At 43.3% G+C, this 21,888-nt stretch overlaps 1 protein-coding gene and 1 long non-coding RNA gene across 5 annotated transcripts in view; one reads left to right on the top strand and one right to left on the bottom strand.

Moving 5' to 3' along the window:
* Positions 1–21,576, top strand: part of CILK1 (ciliogenesis associated kinase 1) — a 37,587-nt gene extending 16,011 nt beyond the window's left edge. For 2 of the 4 annotated variants that reach the window (XM_025925692.2, XM_086707070.1), the window contains 9 exons: positions 4,112–4,244; positions 5,353–5,524; positions 7,506–7,673; positions 9,919–10,239; positions 11,964–12,154; positions 12,272–12,420; positions 14,302–14,430; positions 16,655–16,777; positions 17,998–21,576. In XM_025925692.2, coding sequence (XP_025781477.1) covers positions 4,112–4,244; positions 5,353–5,524; positions 7,506–7,673; positions 9,919–10,239; positions 11,964–12,154; positions 12,272–12,420; positions 14,302–14,430; positions 16,655–16,777; positions 17,998–18,152 — 1,541 coding nt within the window. In that variant the 3' untranslated portion in view covers positions 18,153–21,576. Of the gene's footprint in view, positions 1–4,111; positions 4,245–5,352; positions 5,525–7,505; positions 7,674–9,918; positions 10,240–11,963; positions 12,155–12,271; positions 12,421–14,301; positions 14,431–15,508; positions 15,608–16,654; positions 16,778–17,997 lie in introns of all 4 variants that reach the window. The other 2 variants (XR_015251290.1, XM_086707071.1) reach the window with 2 other exon arrangements.
* LOC147580985 (uncharacterized) lies at positions 10,270–12,033 on the bottom strand. The gene is made up of 2 exons (XR_015251292.1): positions 11,817–12,033; positions 10,270–10,576 (listed from the first exon to the last, which is right to left on the bottom strand). It is a non-coding gene; the product is annotated as an uncharacterized LOC147580985 (long non-coding RNA).
* Positions 21,577–21,888: the final 312 nt, after the last annotated feature.

The following is a 21,888-nucleotide window of genomic DNA, read 5'->3' as shown; positions in this document are numbered from 1 at the left end:
TTGCAGTTAATTTTTTTCCTAGCCGTTGTTCCTCTGATTGTTTTGGGCCTGAAGTATGATCTATAGAACGTGAAGCCGGTTAGACAGATACACGGGGGACCAGAGTCTTCATGCTCCTCATTTTATTAGTGCATCTGTTCTAGTAGGATTAAAGAGGAGTTAGCAGTGAGGGACCGGATAAAGCTTGACTGATGGGAGGAGGTAGTTAGTGCTCACAGGAACATGACCTATAGTGGAAGCAAGGTACAAGGTCCAGAGTGCAAGAGGTTAGGTGTATCCCGGTACAAGTCGATGTAATGGGATGAACTGAGCAAGGATAAGGTGCAACTTTGTTGAGGTGGGTGTTACATGTGGGTGCAGAGGGAGCTTGCCATGGGGCTTGGAGGCTGGAGGACAAATGACTCACTATAAGGGAAATGCCACATAAGTTTGGAAATAATAATTTCACCCAAATAGAGGAGAAACGGGGAGTCTAAGAAGAGAAACAGCGTCCATCTGGACTTGAAAGGACTAGAACCACAAACCAAGATTTAACTGTGTGGATTAAGAGGGACAGAGTAGAGCAGAGTAGTACATTAGCTCTAGTACATTCTTATAAGATTGTGAATAATTAACCACCGCCCCACCTTCACCAGCTCCGGTGACTCACTTTTCCCATCTGTTCAGTAAGAAAATGATGTTTGTTATTTCTTTTTTTCACTGGTGTGTTTTTAAGGCTCTGAGTATTTAGGAAGAGAGGACCCACAGTTCATATATTTTCAGGGTGACATAAGTCTTCCTGCATGCACTGACGAAAGGTCACTCTCTGATAACTGCTTGTGCCTTTGCACATTCTTAAGCCGGTTCCAAGATGGGAGCATACAATCAGGCCTTCTGGGAGCTGGAGCGTGCTCTGAAGAACAGAGGGTCCGAACACGATGACTCAGTTATGCTGAGTCTTAGAAACTGCCCACTCTAGTGTGCGTTAACAATCTTTATTTTAATTTGTCTGTTAATAAGCCATTCAAACTTATCCGCATCAAAAATTGTTTTTGGGGCGTCTGGGTGACTCAGTTAAGCGTCTGACTTTGGCTCAGGTCATGACTTCACAGTTCGTGGGTTTGAGCCCCGCATCAGGCTCTATGCCGCCAGCTCAGAGCCTGGAGCCTTCTTCAGATTCTGTGTCTCTCTCTCTTTCTGCCCCTCCCCTGCTTGCACTCTCTCTCTCTCTCTCAAAAATAAATAAACATTTAAAAAAATTGTTTTCTTCCATTTTAAAGGCCATCCTTGACAAATACTGCATTACCCTTTGAGTATACTGATAGCCTCAAGTTTGGTTCTTACTATAAATTAGGTTTAACTTACTATTACTTTGGTTAGGATACTTAAGGAATTGGTGTGAAGAAGGCCATAAGGCATACATTGGTATAATGGCGGGATAAAGAATGAAGCAATGGAATATATACATGTATTTTTTTTCTTCCCATACAAACAAGGCACATATGCATATGCATACACATATGCAAATAGCCAACTCCCTGTGCCTATCTCTGGTCTAACCCAGGTAGGACTCCTTTGATCTTCTCTATGCCTTGGATAATGGAAAACAGAAGCAGTCGTTTGGTGCAAAAGAGGTACTTCCTCTTCTCACTTGTGGCCCTCTTGAATATATATGATCCCTTCTGCACTTTCAGCCTCTTCTGTGTGCTCTGTACTTATATTTATTTTGTGCATCTTAGCCATTTGCCTGCAGATGCATCATTATGCCATAATACCATCCATTTGGAGTGTGACCTGATACCAAGCTCTGGTGTCTTCACCAGGTGAACAGAGAGGAGTGTCTTTTGATTAAAAAACACTGTTGCTTTCCATAGTGCATGACATCTAGTGCATGTTCAAGTATGACTACATCACAGTTACCCTCCCCTTCCTCTAGAGCAGAGAGGGTTTTGGTGAAATAGCCTTGACTCTTAGATTTAGTCCTGCTGGAACTCCCCCCATGCTGAGGACTTCCTGCTCTGAGCCCTCAATGTCTCCCACACTACTTCAGGGTCACTGCTCTTCTCAGTTCTCAGTTGCTATCTTGTGAGACTTCCTGCCTCCTAGTCTTCCCTCTATTGTCCCTGTCTACTTGACCAAGATGGATTTGTCTCCATTAAGCTCCTGCATGTTCCCTACAAACCTACTGAAGTCCTTTGTTCTGTCAATAATATGAAACCATCATGCTCCTGCCACAGTGCTAGGCATTCAGAAGAAATAGATCTGTAGCCTCTACCCTTAAAATGCTCCATCTAATTATAGAGAGATAGTCAATATACTTGAAAATGGTAGAGTCTGCTCAAGCTCAGAAGGGAGAGCCTGTCATGTCCACCAGGGCAAGAACTATGCCCATTGAAGTTGCTTCTGAATCCACAGAGCCTCACATATTACCTGGGCTGGAATGGGCCCTCAGTGAATATTTGTTGGTAGGATGAATGAGTGAAGAAAGCTAGCATAGTTTGAATGGCTTCCTGGAAGAAGGGAAACTCAAAACAGGTCTCAAAGGATGGCAAAGATTGGGATTGACATAGATAAAAAGGAACAAGGGTACAACATTGTTAATGGGAATAGACGCAGTGAACCTGAAGGAAATGAGGGATTTTATGTGATTGGAACACACTTTACACATACTGGTGATAAATATTAGAAAAGAAGTCTATCTCTGTAGGTAGACTGAAAGGAGTTCAAGCTTCTTAAATAACTTAAAGGAGTCATGGATGCTTGTGTGTGTGTGTGTGTGTATGTGTGTCAGTGACAAGAGAAAGACAGTGTTTAAATTATCAGGAAGTGTAGTAATCCAGAGAAGCTGGGGTAAGAAAGGCCTACCAGAAAGTGGCAGTGTAGGGATGGATGAGGAAAGCAAAGATTTAGGAGGAAGGAGTATAAAAGGGCAGGAGGGGTCAGATGGAGATATTTGGGTGAGAAACAGAACATATTTCCATGGCTGTTTGGGAAGGATCCAATATAACTACAAGAAACCGGGATATCTTATCGAAAGGTTTGGGAAGGAGAGATGATTTGGGAGAGGAGAAAAGTGGTTTGGAACAGGTTAATGGGGGGAGACAGTGACATACCCTGTTGGAGACGCAGGTCCAGAGAAAGGTAGGAAAGACACATCAGAGATGTAGATCTGAGCGTTTTCAGCATAGAGGTTGTCAAGGAATAGTGTGGCTCTTCCGTGCTGGCTGGTGATTACTCCCATAATGTGCTAGTTGGGATCCACCTTTCACAACATTGATAATGACAGCACAGGACAAATAACACCATCAGCAGCATTCACGGAGTTGTATTTCCAGTTTTTGTGTTCCAGTGAGATTTAGAGTCACATAGAATGATGTCTCTGTCAATGATGCTCTGTACAAGTGGAAGGTTTTAGGTTTTCAGAGGCATTTATTCAGAGGCATTTATCACCGATCAGTGGGTGTTGGAGTGCAACAGTTGGAGGTTCGCGTGTTGAATGACCTGCACACACCCCCAAAACTCTGCTGCAACTGAGACAGGATTCCCATTTGATGAGCTGTCTTTGCCTTTCACAATGTATGCTGCAGATACACCTTTTCTCCTTCATTAGGCAAATAATAAGCATTTAACACTTAAACATTTGTTGCAACACACCAGAATCTCAGATATGAGTAGGTCATATTCTCAGATCTCTTGTTCCTTAATCAAAAATTGCATTTGTGGTTTTCTTGTGACATAAACTCTCAGAACTCATAGACTTTTGTCTTTTGAAACGGTTTTAATCTCAAATTCTTTCTGGCTGACTTGGCCAGGGTAGGCATGATTTTTTTTTTTTTTCCTTGAGTGACAATTTCTTTTTGCAAAGTTCTCTCAGCCCACAACTGAGTTTTGATCATTTAAAAGCTGTTTTCTCTCTTGGAAAAAAAAAAAAAGAAATTATGAAGATCAGCTTTTGAACTGTTTTACATTTTGAATTCATCAGTGGGAAATGAAAGAAGTCCTGTGCATAGAGCCTTCAGTGTCATTCCAGGCTACTTTTCAAGTTACAGCTATTACAAAAAGAGAAATACAGCTGCAAAGAGCAATGTGGAAGCAAACGTGCATTTGGATTCCTTCTCCACTGTCTCCACAGGCTTCTTTCATAGGGACTTAAAGCCTGAGAACCTCCTCTGCATGGGCCCAGAGCTTGTGAAAATTGCAGACTTCGGGTTGGCCCGAGAGATCCGATCAAGACCCCCATACACAGACTATGTATCCACCAGATGGTAAATACTCTTTCCTCAAAATTATTTAATTGCACTTCTTTAAAAATATACCATTATAGGGCACCTGGGTGGCTCATTTGGTTAAGCGTCAGACCTTGTTTGGCTCAGGTCATGATTTCACAGTTTGTGAGTTCAAGCCCCATGTCAGGCTTTGCAGTGACAGCTCAGAGCCTGGAGCCTGCCTCAGATTCTGTGTTTCCCTCTCTCTCTGCCCCTCCCCTGCTCATTCTCTCTCTCTCCCTCTCTCCCTCTCTCTCTCTCTCAAAAATAAAAAAGAAAACATTTTTTAAAAATTTAAAAAATATATACTATTATGCTGAGGATAATTTGAATGTCACAAATATTAAATCTTCACTAACAAAAACAGTACAATTTGAAACACATATTTGTAGGTATATTGGTGTTGTACCAGGTTTAAAAGCTTGTGCTGTAAATAATTCCCCCTGATATAAATAATATATATAGCCCTCACGAAAGACTATTTCCTAGAAGAGTTGTATAGAAGATTCTCCAAAGACCTGTCCGAAAAAAGCAGCTAATTGCTATTGTTAAAACTTTCAGACCCCAAGAATTTAAGCAGCTGGCCATGACCAAGAAGTGGCCTACAGACAACAAGTTTTATGTTATCTCTTCTCTCTTCCTCACTCTTACTGTTTCTCAAGGATGCTGTACAGAAGAGTCATGGAAAGAAATGCTCAGTGAAAATACCATGAAACAGAGAAGCCCTAGTATATGACAGCATCCACAGCAGCCACCAAGTCTTCCTGAGTCCACCTACCACACTGAGCTAGACAGAAATTAGAAACAAGGTCGGGGCGCCTGGGTGGCTCAGTCTGTTAAGTGTCCAACTTCGGTTCAGGTCATAATCGCTCGGTTCCTGAGTTGGAGCCCCACATCGGGCTCTGCACTGAGAATGCAGAGCCTGCTTGGAATTCTCGCTCTCTCATCTTTCTCCGCCCCTCCCCTGCTTGCACTGTCTCTCTCAAAATAAATAAATAAAGACTTAAAAAAGGAAATATAGAATGCTTTTCACTGAGAATTGATTGTAGTATGTCATCGAACTTCTGACCTGGAGAAGCAATAACCAGCAGTTCCTTTGTCCCTCCAGGTACAGGGCTCCAGAAGTGCTCCTGAGGTCTACCAACTACAGCTCCCCCATTGACATCTGGGCAGTGGGCTGCATCATGGCAGAAGTGTACACCCTCAGGCCACTCTTCCCTGGGGCCAGTGAAATTGACACCATCTTCAAAATTTGCCAACTGTTGGGGACACCAAAAAAGGTAATGCTAGGGATCAAAGGCCTGTTGGCTAAAGCCAGCAGCTTTTCCTGCTCCTTCTCCTGCACCCGGGAGAGCTCTGGCCCCGTGGATCACCTGCTGGTCTTGCAGTCTTTCCCTCCACCTCAGTGATCCTTCCCTGCCCTTGTTTGCAGAAGCAGCTGCCTCCCTCCCTCCTGCTCTTCAGTGTATGTGTTAACGGTTCCCTCTGCTCTTCTCTCCGCCATCTCTTATCATCATGGCTACGACTCCTGCATCCGTTCTGAAGTCTCCTGAGTGAAATCCCTCCTTTTAACTGCATTCACGTATTTACCCGACTGTGAGATTTCCTCCCGCCTTCGCTGTCACCTTGGACTCAACACATCGGACACAGATTGTGTTTTGCCTACTCCCGGCTATCTTCCTTCCCCCATTGCCCGTTTGTGCTCGCGGTCCCACGTAATCCCAGCACCCCGGCCTTCGGTCTGAGTTTCTCTCTCTCTCTCTCTCTCTCTTACACTCCTCTTCCCCTCATGCAAGCAGCTGCCGCATCATGCCCAGCTCTCACCTGGGAGCCCCACTACCGCCAGCGCAGGCCAGCCGTGACTGCCCCACGGCCTGTGTTTGGGGCATCTTCGCCACAAGCCCTGCCCCCAGTTTATCTTGCAGCTAGATTCTCCTAGCTAAACGTCAGCTCTGGTCCCGGCCTCCCTGCTAAAAATATCTGCTGAGTCCCCATCTCACAGCCTTCTTCACTCTTATGGCCTCTCTCCCATGTGGTACCTGCGCCCTCTGGGCTCTGCTCCTGTGGCGCCCCACTTCCGAGCTCTGCGCAGGCACGCTCTGCACACGGGAATGAATGTCTCACCTGACCTAATTTCACTCTTTTTTCCAGGCCCCTCAGTAACTTACGTCCTCTCTGCTGCTGTAGTCTCCTCTCCATTTCAGCTGTATTCCATGTTGTAATATCATTGTCTGTGTACATCTCTGTGCCCTGGACCATAGGCTTACCCAGGGCTAGGCTTTGCCTTGTGTTTATTTTCCCAGGTCCTAGCACCATTACTGGTACAAACCAGACCCTCAAAAATTTTTTGATCGTTTGAATGAATCTTTAGTGCCACGTCTTCAAGATTTCCAGAGACTCCTGCTAGAATCTCTCCCTTTTCTGGATGCCTGTACCTCGCTTGTGACCATGATCACTTTTTTCTCTGAATTATTGTGTTTTTAAATAAATGTTTCATGTTCTCTTTTTGGACAGTGGCATCCTTAAGGGCAGGATTTATATTGGATTATTTTTGGATACCCAACAAGGGCTAAGCATGTAGTAAGCACCCAGTAACTATCTAAGTGAATAAATCATATAATCTAGCCTTAGTGCCACTTTACCTTACAAAAAATAAAAGCAATTATACCAGAATGTGTTTTCTAAAATAGTAGAGTGTTTGAACTAGAAGGGACCTTGAAGATTATTTGTTCATCACTTTCTGTCATATCCTCCAAAATTTAGTGTCCCATGGGAATGATGCATGATGCAGTGGAGACCTTTAGACTGAGTGAAACAGCTTTTTTTACTGTTGGACTTCTTAGCATATTTATTTTGAATCCTCAAGATTGGGATATTGTAATATGTAGGGTATCACAAATTTATTTAATTGGAGACAAGGTGTTTTGTTTTATTATCCCCCCCCTTGCAAAATTTCTCATTAGCAGTTTCTAAAACCTCTGTTTCATGGAACACAATTAGGAAAATACTAATTTGAACCATCTCGTGTTAAGGTTATAAAACAAGTTGGTGGCAAATTCAGTGTCTTCTCCACTGTTGCCCAGACTTCATGTTCTTTGTAGTCTCTCCATTAGCATCCCCCTGGGTTTCATCACACACAGTGCCGCACTGTATGAACATGATAATGATATGATTGCTTTTACATTATGGCTACGTGTACCGGAATGTAAACTATCACAACACATCAGCTAAGCAACATTTTCTTTCTCTTCCTTGTTTCAGACCGACTGGCCTGAAGGCTACCAACTTTCAAGTGCAATGAACTTCCGCTGGCCCCAGTGCGTACCCAATAACTTAAAGACCCTGATTCCAAATGCTAGCAGTGAAGCCATTCAACTCCTGAGAGACATGCTTCAGTGGGATCCCAAGAAACGGCCAACAGCTAGTCAGGTTTTCTTCCATTTCCTTGTTTGATGCATTTCGTATTAAGTTCGTATCTGACTCTGAATAATTCTTATCAATCTCATAGGAAGTATTTTATTTGGTATTATGGGTGAAAAATAATATTGAATGTCATTAATGGTGTATAATACATAAAAACATAAAATAGTTTGAGACTCACTGTATATAGTTAATGGTTTAAGCAATATAGTGGCCTTGAAAATTGGCATAGCTCTATGCCACATACATTCATTTTCACCACATACATGGAAATGAAAACAAACAGATATATTTACCTTTCTTTGGAGAATGTTTTCAAATATATTCTCTCTCAGTTAAGATTATGTAGCACTTTGCTTCTAAGGCAGTACTGGTCGTTGAAAGGGAATTTGAAAATATCTTGTAAAATCCAACTTGCTCCTTTTACAGATGACACAGAACAACAGATGAGATAGAGCTGGGATGATAACCACCATGAGCATTTTATAGCACTTTAGAGTTTGTGGATGCTTTAGTTTTTACGTGATTCTAACCCTATGAAGATTCCATGAAATAAGTGTTATTGTTTTCACTGTGTAAGTGAGAAAACTGAGTCTCAGAAAGTATAAGCAGTTTGCCCTAGTCACTCATCCAGTAACTAGTACAGATAGTACAACCAACTGCATTTCCTTCATGCAGATGGTAGGTCTTGGCCTCATACCTCCTGTTTTCTCAATCTGCCTTCCCCCAGGCCACTTTGTCTTAGATTGTCAAATGCATCCAGAGGGGCGTGGTAATGCTGTGGCTTCAACCACTCCCATGCCTCTTGCAAGGCTTAAGTTTGCTAATTGTCTCATTGGCGAGTTACATTGCTCAGAATGACGAAGGTGACCAGTTCTAATAGAGAGGATGATTTGGCCAAACAAAAGTGACAGGGACATGTGAAGATAGGACCAATGTGACAGTAGAATTCACTGGAGAGATGACAGTTGGGGGTTGAAGAATTATAGAAAAGCACGTTTCCAAAGGCTCAGAAAAGAAAGAGGCATAATTTGGTACCATAAAACTTTGGGTGGCTGGGGTTGGAAAGCTCTCAGAAGTGCACTTCAGGGGATAAAATTCACAAATATTCTGAGGGCAGAAGAAAAGCTTTCTGATGAACCCAGTTTTTTAAAGGTTGTATCCAAGAGATCAAAAAATTCTGGAGCGCCTGGGTGGCTCATTTGTTAAGAATCTGACCCTTGATTTCAGCTGAGGTCATGATCTCATGGTTCGTGAGATCCAGCCCCACATCAGGCTCTCTGCGATAACAGAGCAGAGCCTTTTTGGGATTCTCTCTCTCTCCCCCTTCTCTTTCCAGGTCGCTTGTGCTCACTCTCTCTCTCTCTCTTTCTCTCAAAATAAATAACCTTAAAAGAAAAAAGAAAAGAAGAAATTCTGTAACAAGGAACCAAGAGAACAATGTGTACTTTTAAGAATAGTGTCATTGGCACCTGGGTGGCTCAGTTGGTTGAGCTTTTTTTCAAGTTAGATGCCAGGGTTTAAGATCAGTACCAGAGTATCTGTATTATTGGCCTCTGTATCTACACTTACATATAATAATTGCAAATGTTTATAACTATGTCCCAGAGTCATCAAGAAGGGTTATGTTATGTTCAGTGATTTCCATTCAAAAAAACTAGGGCATACAGGGAATGTTTCAGAAAGAATTATCAACCCCAGCACTTTAAGATTTATCACTTGACTATCTAGAAAACTGGATTGTTCAGAAGAACAAGGTTTGTCCGTGATTCTTGAGAGGCAAGTTTTAACTATATCTGTATTACATTTTTGGCATTCCTGGGGTAATGTACCTGCTTATTTTACACTTGATTCTTCAGTCTTCCAGGATTATTGGCTCTCTCTGTTTTATATTATTTTTTTCTTTTTGTGAGCTGAGCAAATTGGCTCAGAAAGGTGAAACATTATATTTAAGGCACATAGTAAATAAGTTACCAAGCCAGTATCTGTGTTGAGCAAGAATACTTTTCAGAAGTAGCAAAGGTAATGGCAGTATAACTGGCTGCTTTATCCAAATAATTTTAAGTGTATACATTTTATATTTTAGATAAGGAAAATCATAAAGAATGTCACACATTCGAGATGCTGTTTTCTGGTTGGGTTAGGCTAAGAAACTGTAGTAAAATGGTCCCGTGAAATGTAGCTCAGTGAGCCTGATGCTGTCAGTCCTCCCGGCTAGACTTTCCTCCTAAAGCAGCCCTATGTGTTATTCCAGGCGCTTCGATATCCTTACTTCCAGATTGGGCATCCGCTGGGCAGCACCACACAGAGCCTTCAGGATTCAGGAAAACCACAGAAGGATGTCCTGGAAAAGGCAGGCCCACCTCCTCACATTAAGCCGATCCCACCTGCCCAGCCCCCAACCAAGCCACACACACGGATTTCTTCGAGACAGCATCAGGCCAGCCAGCCCCCTCAGCATCTCATGTACCCCTACAAAACAGAGGCTTCCAGGACAGACCACCTGAACCATCTTCCAGAGGACAAGCCAAGCCCGTTGCTCTTCCCGTCCCTCCATACCAAGAATCCTCAGTCGGTGAGCGATTGGCTAGTGAGCCTTGTCTGGCCTGTTCCTCCTCTGACCCCATTTATTGTGTGGAAGGTTTTCTTTTTCAGCATAGAGTCTAATTATAATAAATGTATCTTTGTAATACCATGGGATAGTGAAAAGAGCTTTGGCCTTGGAGTTGAAGTTCTAAATTCAGGTTCTGGCTGTGCCTGTCAATAGCAGTGCGCGTGGTAGGCAACCGTGGTGTCGGGGTTGAGAGCCGCACAGCACTCACACTGCCAGAGGCTCCAGTCTCCTCTCTGCTGTTTCCTAGCTCTGTGACCCTGCGCAGTTTCCTTGGCCTTCCTGCTCCTCAGTTCCTTGCCTGTGAAACAAAGATAACAATTGCTGTCTACCTGATAACAATTTTTTGGGGGACTAAATGAGTTAATACTTGAAAGAATTTAAAATCGTAGCTAGCACTTTGTTAGAACTTGATAAATGTTAGTCACTGTTATTATTAATCGCTGAGGACTCAGTTTCCTCGTCTGGAAAAGGAAGATTATCATGCCTATCTTGCCCACCAGACCAGGCATGAGGATCAAAGGTCCTGCTGCTTGTGAAGATGTTTTGAAAAACCACAAAGTGCTATAATAAAATTTGTATACTATTATTCCTATTAATGCCATCAAGTAATGCTGTCAATGCTGGGCTGTTAATTGAGCCCAGATCTTTCTTCTCCTCTTGGGCTGGTGCTCAAAAGAAAATAGTTTGGGTTAGATTCAATAATAACCCAGGGCATCAGGTGACTGGTTAGCTTTATAATGCTGTCTGCCAGTCTGATTTTTTCTTTCTTTCTTTCTTTCTTTCTTTCTTTCTTTCTTTCTTTCTTTCTTTCTTTCTTTCTTTCTTTCTTTCTTTTTAATCTGTATTTATTTTTGAGAATGAGAGACAGAGCATGAGCAGGAGAGGGGCAGAGAGAGAGGGAGACACAGAATCCAAAGCAGGCTCCAGGCTCCGAGCTGTCAGCACAGAGCCTGACTCGGGGCTCAAACTCACAAACTGTGAGATCATGACCTGGGCCGAAGTCAGACGCTTAACCGACTGGGCTCCCCAGGCACCCCTGCGAGTCTAATTTTCTAACCTTTTATGCAAAAGTAGTATTTTTTTCTGTTAACTAGTGTTCATTCACTGAGTGCTGGCTCCCAACCAATGCTGTGAGATACTGTGTGAGACTGTTCGCTTTACCCCAACCCACAACTTTGGAAGCAGCATGTATTTAGAAATTTCTTGTTGTAGCTAATTCTGTGATTAAATAGTATCCAGGTCTACTAAAAGGCAAAGAAGGCATATTTGCAGTGTTTTCTGTTAAAGAGCAGGATGATTGACGTCTGAGCTGAGCTGTAATTCTCCTGCATCTGTAGGACAGAATAAAGCATGTTAATGCTTTCAGGGATGAGGCCCAGATGACAACCCAGCCATCTTCCCCGTGTGTGAGGAGTACCTTATATTCTTTTCTAAAATCCTTATCTTGTACAACAGTTGTCCCCATAGGGTGCAAACTGATGTGACCTGCGCAGGATATGTGAGAGACAGAGGTCTGGGAACATGCTTTCTGTGGTTACCTTTTCAGATAAGCAGTGCATGTTGGGAATGATATGCCCCCCGGATCCTCCTTTTCATAAGCGAAGAAGTTTGGAATAGGCATTCCTTATGGGTGAGCTCCATTAATGCCAAGTATTACTTTGTCCCCCCAATGCTTGGATACGCAGAAAATGCTGGCTGGCCTGGAACACAAAAATGGGGAGATCAAGCCAAAGAGTAGGAGAAGGTGGGGTCTTGTGTCCCGGTCCACAAAGGATTCCGATGACTGGGCTGACTTGGATGACTTGGATTTCAGTCCATCCCTCAGCAGGATGGACCTGAAAAACAAGAAGAGACAGAGCGAAGAGACCCTCTGCAGGCAAGTGTACACCTGACGTCTGTAAACAGATCAGATCTGGGACTTGTGAAATGATCTGTGCCTTTCTGATGATGCTGTCGATCTCATGCTGACCTAAGTCACCTTCCCTTGCTTCAGATTTGAGAGTGTTTTGGACCTGAAGCCCTCTGAGCCCATCGGTACAGGAAATAGCGCCCCCACCCAGACCTCTTATCAGAGGCGAGACACCCCGACCCTGAGGTCCGCGGCCAAGCAGCACTACTTGAAGCACTCCCGATACTTGCCTGGTAATGGAAATACTTGCCTTTGCTCTTGTCATTGATAAGAAACCATTTCCCTGGAGTCATATTCACAAAGATTCTGTTTTGGAAGGCAAGTGCTTAGGGGCTTCTAGAACCTCAGAACTGGTGGGAACATCATCAAAATACTTGCTGAGGCCTCACGTTTTATGTTCTAGAGTTGCCTAAGATAAAAAAATGTAGTGGAAACTGGGTCCAGCCCCTGGGAGCAAGGAACTGGTGAGAGCCAGGCGGCATGCCCGAGGCCCCGGCAGCAGACCAGGTTTAGGAAAAATTAGCAGCCCTGTGTGCTCTCAGGAGACCAGAGTAAGAGCTCAGTCACACTCTCTGGCGGTATTACAGGGGGTAAGCATAAATGCTATAGTTTGATGGGTGCCCGAGCCTCTCCAGATTCTCCAGATTCCAAGCTTACAGCCTACCGTTCATTCATAAGTTCATTCTGTCAGTAAATACGTGCTGAGCACCTGATGTGTGCTAGGCACTCAGGAAATTACAGGGACCGCGGTCTGCAGTGGTATCACAGTCCATGCAGTGACTGCGTACAGCAGCCCTGCAAACAATACTTTCGCCCCCATGTAGGTTGTATCCTAGTGGGAGGGAGACAGACCCTAAACAAGTAGACAACCAGTAGTTCAGGTGGTGATAAGTCACATTAAGAGTGATATAAGGCAGGGAGGAGGCACAACTGTAGATAGAGGGCTCAGGAAGGGCCTCTCTGAGCAACTGGGCCCCAAAGAATGGGGAAGAAAAAATGAGCAGAACAATCCAGGCAGAGGAAGCAGCAAGTGCAAAGGCCGGGGAGGCAAGAAAGGGCGTGGCTTGTGAGGGGAAGGGCAGAGAGGCCAGTGTGGCCAGAGCATTGTAAGGAGGTGATAGTGTGAGGCATGAGGCATCTTTGGGAGTCTTGCAAGACATTTGGAATTTATTTCATAAGCAGCAAGAAGCTTTATCTGTGTGCTGAGTGGATGAGGGCAGGCCATAGCTCTCATGCAGGTGAGGGGCATGGTGACTCGGAGCTGGGACTGTGGGTCCCAGGGACAAGAGGTGGGAACGGCAGGCCCTGCTGATGTGTTGACTCCTCGCCCTTGGTTGGCCTCCCAGGATGACCTGGAAGAAGAGAGAGCAGGTGGCAGGGTCTAGCAGTGGTCCAGGTGTCAGGTGCAAAGACTCAAGCTACAGTGACCGCAGGCCCAAGGGAGCAGGGAGGGAATTAGAGAGTTATTTCTTTTTGGCTCTAGGAGAGGAAAGAGGATAAAAGATGAATTCAGTCTTTCAGTTCTGAAAAATAGCTGCAGTGCTTGACATAAATGGGAAAGTGGGCGGTCTAGTGGGTGGTTTGGCTTAAAGTTGAGGTGATTGATTAAGGTCAAGGCAGCCTTGGAAATGAGGGAGTCAGGGAGGGTCACCGGTGCAGACCCGAGTCACCAGCACTTGATGGCGCTAATGGTCCAGGTCAGGGGAGAAGATGGATCTGGGGGACTGGATGCAGAGAGGACAGCAGGGGCTGCAGAGCTGGTGGGGTGGAAGGGGGTGGAAAAAAACCTTGGGAAGGTGACAGAAAGGCAGTGGCTCTTGAAGGGATGTCAGGACAGCACGAGACAGGCCAGGACAGGAGACATGAGACACTCCTGTCGGGAGAAGCTTAGGAGACCTCTCTCAGGCTGCCCACCAGTGAGACAGGATGCTAAACCCAAGGATGGCATCTTTCCTTTGCCATCTATCAGAAAACAGCCTGGTCGGTTCTTGCTCCAATTGTTGAACCACAGGAAATTTGGACAAATTAGGTTCTGTGAGAACTTCATCACAAAATCTGGTGCAAGATTTAAGATGTACTTTTTTTGCATTTGAAAATCATTTCTTCCCCACTAGGAATAAATATAAGAAATGGCATACTTCCAAATCCAGGCAAGGATTTCATTCCATCTAACCCATGGTCTAGTTCTGGTTTGTCTGGAAAATCTTCAGGGACAGTATCGGTAATCAGCAAAATAAATTCAGGTGAGTAGTGATTATTACTTCCTAAATGACAAGAGGCAAATTCTCTGAATGTGGCAGGGCGGGTACAGAGAGACAAGCTGTGGAAACGAAAGTTTTCTGGTGTGGAAACCCAGGGCCCCTTTTCCAGGCCTTTAATCCTGTCTCTTTCTTGGCAGCAGGCTCTGGGGACCCAGCCAGCTGCTTCAGGGTCTGCCTTCAGGAGGGGGGGTTGGGGGGTGGGGCTCGTCTGACTTCCCGAGGCCCTGCCCTGTGGGCCATCCACCTCAGCCCCATCCGCCTTGCTCCAGCTCGTCCCCTCCCTCTCATGACCCAGAGCCCCCCAACCCCTTCTGGTTAGAAGGTGGACAGCTCAGAAGGCCATCCTCACTTTTTTTTAAATGAGTAAGTGAATTTCATAAGTCTTCCAGGCTGGCTAACCCCGTTCCCAGCAGACCAGTCCACCATGTCATTTTCTCTCACTCAGGCAACCCTGCCACATGCTGCTTCCCTTTCCACATTGTCAGGTAAACATCTGGGCATCACTTCTCCTGGCTTTATCCGTTATGTGTTCATTTATTTTGAGAAACCCAAAAAAGAACAAAATGATGCATCAACCTCCACATACTCCCCACCAACTCAAGGAATCAAAGTTGGCAGATACACACGAAGCCCACTCTCTAGGCCTTACCCTTTCTCTCTTCCCCTCTCCTGATTTGGGTGTTAATTGTTTCTATGCATTTTTAAAAGATACATGAAATACATAGTATGTTTTTGCATGTTCAAAAATTAATGTGAACATAATTCTGGATATATATTGTGATGTAGCAATCACACATATATGTAAGATACATAACATTATATACTGTATAACATATATAATATATATAACTGTGCCACACCAGAATTTTATTACTTTTACTGGATCATAATTTATTTACTCTTTTCTTCTTGATGAGTGTGTAAACTGTGAACAATCTTTGCTATTAGAGCGCCGAAGGAACCTTGTTGGACCCCATTGTTGTGCACCTGTGTGAAGGTTCCTCTGGGTATAAATGTAAACATGTTCAGTTAAAGGGTGTGCTCATCTTTGACTTTACAGATGTTGCCAAATTGCTCTCCAGCAGGGTCTGGGAGTTGTGCTGTATCCTTGATGCCACTTGGTACTGTCAAGATTGCAAAATGTGTGCTGATGTGATGGGCGTGAAATGGCATCTTATTGTGGCGTAAACTTGCATGCCTCGTGTACTAATGAGGTTGAGCATCTTCTCTTGTGTTTATTGGCTATACGCTTTTTCCCTTTTGGGACCTGTTCAGATTCTCTTCCCACTTTTTTTTTTTTTCCATGTCTTCACCAAAAATGCAAAATGTGCTCTAGCATAATACAACTCCTCACACCTGCATTGCCACTCTACCTTAACTAAGCAGTTGCTAGGAACACTGAGTTGTGAAGACACACAGCAACTCTACCACAAATTCCCTCTTTTCCTACTGGCTGTAACTCCCATTTGTATAATGACCCATAATAACATTTGTCATTGTTCTGTGTGTACCTTAAGTCTTAGTGATAAGGCTTCTAGATATCCATTCATTCATCTGATGTGTATTGATTACTGGCTATCTATAAAGCATCCTGTTGAGCTCCTAGAATAACTAAGATGAGTAGCATACAGTTCCAGCCCTTAAAGCAGTCTCAATAGAAAAGCACCATAAGAAGTGAATATATTTAATATAATGTAATAATCATTAACTTTTCTGATTACAGACAATAACGTTTAGTGTAGAATTACTTGTAATTGCTAAATAATTAAGACAATCTGTGTGCCGATCAGTTAGAGGCTGGCTAAATTAATTATCGCTTAGCTGTATTCTAGAATTTGTATATACTGAGGAAGGATAACTGTTCTGTGTTATGGAATGAAAAAAACACAGATTTCAGAACAGGCTAAACCTATTATCCCAAAAAAGAAAGAAAACTGCGCATTTCCTTTTTCTTAACCGACCAGCCAACCAACTGGACTTGGTGTGGGTGCAGGCTATAGGAGAGGCACTGTCTTTGCTGTCCCTCTCCCCAGTCTTTCCAACAGTGTGCTGTGGAGGAGTGCTCTGCTCAGAATTCACTGTTCTTATCATACTTCCCCTGTAAAAGTAAGGTCCCAGTTCTGTATTATTCCGCACCTGTTTAACCCTATTGATTTTACATGCACGTGTCTTTGTGTAGTAATGAGCTTTTGCTTTTGTGTATCAGTTGGTTCCAGCTCTACAAGTTCTAGTGGACTGACTGGAAACTATATCCCCTCCTTTCTAAAAAAAGAAGTTGGTTCTGCTATGCAGAGGGTACACTTGGCACCTATTCCAGACCCTTCCCCTGGTAAGTTCTATTTCAGATCATTCATGAATCAATGCAGCAGGTGGTTATGGAGTAGCTGCTTTGTGCCAGGCCTGGTGTCTGCTGCCATGGTGCCAGGATCCACCAGTGAAGGAGACAGACAGGATGCCCTGTCCCATGAACTTGCACTCTACAGACAACCGAATCAGATGCTCACCAATGCTAGGGGGAAAAATAAAATTAGGCAGGGTACAGGGAATGTGGAGGTTGGAGTGTGCTTTTTTTTTTTTTTTTTTTTTTTTTGAGAGAGAACATGAGCCAGGGAGAGGGGCAGAGGTGGGGAGAGAGACAGAGACAGAGAAGGAGAGAGAGAGAATCTTAAGCAGACTCCATACTCAGAGGCTCAATCCCACAACCCTGGGATCAGGACCCGAGCCAAAATCAAGAGTCAGACTCTCAACCAGCTGAGCCACCCTGGCACCTCTGGAGTCTGTATTTTTTAAAGAGCGTAACCCAAAGAAGACCTCACCGCAAAGGAGATGTTGAGTGAAGGTGTGAAAGAGGTGAGTGAGCCACCCAGTCAGTGAGGGTGAGACTGTCCCCAGCACGGGGTTCCTAGTGCACGGGCCTGGAGGCAGGAGAGCCCAGCCTGTTCAAGCAAGAGCAAGGAGGCAGAGGACAGGGGTGACGTGAATGATGGAGGGGAGTGGGCAAGAGAGAGGGGTGACAGGAGACCGGGTGGTATGAGGCCCTGCAGGCTACCGTAAGCGTTCTGTCATTCACCGTGAATGACATGGGAGAGCCACTGGAGGGTCTCGAGCAGAGGCGTGGGGTGATCGGACTTCCATCTTCCAGCCTCACTGCAGTGCTGGCTGTCACTAGACTGAAGGTGGGAAACAAGGTTGGAAGCAGGGAAGCAAACCGGCTGCTGCCGTGATCCAGGCAAGGAATGATGGGCCAGAGTGCTAGGAGCTGAGCTGGTCTGGCTCGGAGTACATATGGAAGGTAGAGCCAGGAGCATTTGCTGACCAATGACAAGTGGGATGTGAAAAAAAGGGAGGGGTCAGGATTGACACCAGTATTTTTGGCCTGACAACTATAGAGTGTTGTCATCCTTGACTGAGAGAGGGAAGACTGTAAGACGCAGGCCGGTGCTTCTCTTGAACTCTCATTTTCCGATATTTTGTCGCCAAGATGCACTTACTTGCTTTGTTTGCATGAGTCCCCACATCAGTCAGACCTGCCTTCCTCTCTAATTGCAGGCTATTCTTCCCTGAAGGCCATGAGACCTCATCCTGGGCGACCTTTTTTCCACACCCAGCCTAGAAGCACTCCCGGGTTGATGCCCCGGCCTCCGGCTGCCCAGCCAGTGCATGGCCGGACGGACTGGGCTTCTAAGTACGCGTCTCGGCGATGACTGTGCCGAAGCTTCTGGGGGTGCAGGAAAGCAGGACACGGTCCCTCCACCAACTGGTGTTCTGCTGACAAGAAGCTTGCGGATGGTGTAAAAGCAAACCAACACTTTATAGTTGTTCTTCTGAACGAAGACATTTCAATATTCTTTAAAAAATTTTTTTTAAATATTGATTTGAACGCAGTACCCTTTTTTTGTACAAAATTATTTTATTCTAAAACTGGGTCCCATTATTTTCTTAAACAGCAGCATTTTGTATATATGGATTATGTTTTAGCATTTTATACAGTCAACTTTGTAATGAACTTTTTAAAAATTAATTGACTTTCCTTTGGGGTTCCAGATAATATTTTATACAGATTTTTAAAAATTTAATAATATTGATGCAGTATTGCAACAGGGGTGCAATTTAAGGCTACATGATAGAGGGTTATTTACTCAATGCGTGCAGATATTTGTGAAGTGGTTAAATTTTAAATGTGGCACATTGGCACTTCAGGCTCTCTTGGACCAGTGTCAGCCCTAGAGAAATGATCTTCTGCTTTTCTCAATATCATGTTATTCGTTTGACTTTTTTGATACCACTGTGCTGTTCTGAAAGTACCATTATGCAGTTCATTTCGTTTTGTGTTTCCCAAATGAAAGAACTCTTAAGTAAATATTTTTTGAAATGTTTACAACAACGCTTTACGGTGGTTGGAGATAAGCAAATGAAACCGAGCTTTACCACGCTAGGCTGTCCTATTCTATTTTTCTTCTATTTTTGAAATCAAACTGTGTAAGTTTCCACAGAAGGGAAGCTTTTCAGGCCAACAGGTTTTTAACATAAAGGTTAACACAGTCAGTTAAACTTAGATCCCTGCCAGGATGCATGACCAAAAAGCTAAGTTTCAAAGCAGCAGAAGGGTTTTTTATTATAATAAGTGATCAGATTTTGCATTCAGCTTAGTTCTCCAGGCCTGGCTAGGAACAAACAATGAATAATCTTCTGTCCTAGCTAAACTCTCAGGGCACGTTGGGGAGCAGGAACTTACCCGGGAAGTCACGGTTACCATGATGTTAGTGTCCATAGCGTGCCACATTTGAACTCTTAACCCTTGTGTAGCTTCTTCACACAGTGGGAACTCTATTTGTTGGGCAGAGGCTGTTCCATTGAGAGGAATGTTTACAGCAATTTTGAAAACGACAAAGCTAGTTTGGAGACAGAAAAAGACAAAAGGTCCACTCTTCGTCCATCTCTGTAGGGCATTGTGCCTCCACCCATGGTTACCTGAAAGGCAGGAGGGAAGGTCTCCGCCGTTGAACAAGATACAAACTCAATAGCACATTGACTCACATTCTGCCAAGCTACTCTTATTTGGTTCCAAGTTCCAACGTATAGCAAATTGAGCCACATGAAGTTGTCATTTCTGTAGGTTAAAAAGATACATTGCAGTGAATATTGGCACTTTGATTTGATTCAACCCAATAAGTTGGTAAATGACTGCTTTGACGTATTAGTAACATGTTGCAGCCTGAACAAATTGCCATGGCTCCCGAAGAGCCCTAATCTAAATCACGGAGTAATTTTTGCTTTGGAGAATCTGGCTCAAAAATGTACTTGACCAAGCACTATGATCCCTAGGGGCACAAGAAAAGCACATGATGGATGTGGATTTGGTAGGTAATATTTTCTGTTAACAAACTGGCAGCAAAGCTTCAGAAAACAAATATGTATATGTAAGCACAACTTGAAGCTGAATTCACTTCTGTATTATATGCTCAACTCATTATCTAAAGCAACAGAAAGTGTGTTTTCAGAGACGAGTCCTTTACTGCAATTAATATTTATTTTCCCTTTCTGTATTATGTATAAAAAGTAAGTGAATCTGTAACCTTACCCAGCTTGCTGGAAAGCTGGTTTTAAATTGTACATACCTCTTAGAGAAGCTAATGGATTGTGAATATCATATGTGTGGCCCTCTAGCTTATGTTAAGGTCATTACATTTTTTAAATTAAAAAACCTAGTTACCTGGTTGTTACACATTATAAACTTGTTTTTCTAATACTTTTGTGGGCCCAAACTCAGAAAATAATCGCCTTTTTCATCCTCTTACGTTTTCCTTTATTTGTGAGTAAACAACTCCCCTTCGGAAGCTGAACATGTTTATCCACGCGAAAGTTGAGCAGCAGATGTGCGGTTTGGAAAAACAGAAGACTGAAAAAGCAATGTGAATTCTAAAGAACTAGCAAAATCCTAGGAAGTTCTCTTTTTTCCCCCTGAAATGGGTAAAGGGCAGATGTGTATACAAGCTGTTTACTATAAAAGGGAATAGTGACCATTTTTTGGTAAGTGAAAATCACATGCTACCTGGTACATCTATTTTTTTCACTGTACCTATTTGTGACTATACCTCATTTCCAGTCAGAAAGCTTTTTGGGATGTTAGGAAATGGTACAAGGACAGCTCACTCCAAGCCCAAAGGTCCAGTGATGGTGGTATGCCAAGGGGTACATGTGTAAACTGCAAGGCAAGCTTCCTGGGCATAAAAACTACTCTTGGTATGATTGTTCATCTGACAATAAAATTCCATTAATTACTAAGCACTCACCCAGCTTATGTATGATAGGGTTTAAGTAGGAAGAAAATTGATTTTCAAACAGTTTTTTAGACACATCTCATCTATAAAGCCTAAAGGACTATATACTTCTAACAAATTAACACTGTGTCATCTTCTGACGTTATCAAAAATTGAATAAAATCAAGGTAATGCCTAAGTACAAGCACCAGTACCACTAGAGTTCATGGGCACCACCTTTTCTCATGAAGTAGCATTTCCCTACCGTCAAGCCATTGTTTTGTGCCATTTAGGAGAGAAAAAGAGTGCAGCCTGTATGTTCCAGCTCAGTGTATGACCAAAAGCAATATGTTTATAAGAAAATGTTTGACATGCTAATTATTTTATATCATTTAAAGCATACTGTAGCAAATTGTTTGTTTAATATATGTGGTTAATTTTTAGAATGATTTTTACAATATCCAACCAAAGTACTGTATTTTATATAACTTATTGTGAGGACCTTCTCATGGAAACCATTCAGAAGACAAACTGGAGGCAAGCATCGCATTAATCTGTATTATCAGTTTCTTATGGACACTGTGCTAATGTGAATTTGAGATGACCCAAACAGTCTTCTGATCTCAGATATCTTAGTACTGATAGCAGTTTAGTCACCTGATTTGATTACAAGGGAATCACTGAGAATATATTTATTTATAAAGCAAATATTCATAATGATGAGAAGATAGAAGGACAGAAAACCACTGAAACAAGCCCCTTATGAAATAAAATGTTGCTTTTTGAATAGTTTGTCCTAAAGTGTTTAAAAATGTTAACTTTATGTAAGGAAAATTCTCCAAATAAAGTTACAGTTTAAGAAAAAAAAAATGAATGTTCTGTTATTATTTTCGTTATTCTTCCATCAAAGGATAACATTAGGGGGCGCCTGAGTGGCTCAGTCATTTGAGCGTCCCACTCTTGATTTTGGCTCAGGTCATGATCCTAGGGTCAGGAGATTGAGCCCCAAATCGGGCTCTGCACGGAGCTTGGAGCCTGCTTGGGATTCTCTCTCTTGCTCTCTCTCTACCCCTCCCCTGCTTCTAAAATTGAAAAAAAAAAAAAAAGATAAGTGTTTCCTAATGTGGAATTTTGACATTTTGTAACTTCTTCTTAATGCTTAGCGCAGTGTTCCTGCCAT

This window comes from Puma concolor, chromosome B2, assembly GCF_028749965.1.
Source record: "Puma concolor isolate L17-30 chromosome B2, mPumCon1.1.hap2, whole genome shotgun sequence".
In the NCBI taxonomy this organism is placed as follows: domain Eukaryota; kingdom Metazoa; phylum Chordata; class Mammalia; order Carnivora; family Felidae; genus Puma; species Puma concolor.
Note: the sequence above shows the minus strand (reverse complement) of the source record. Positions and strands in the feature narration are given on the sequence as shown.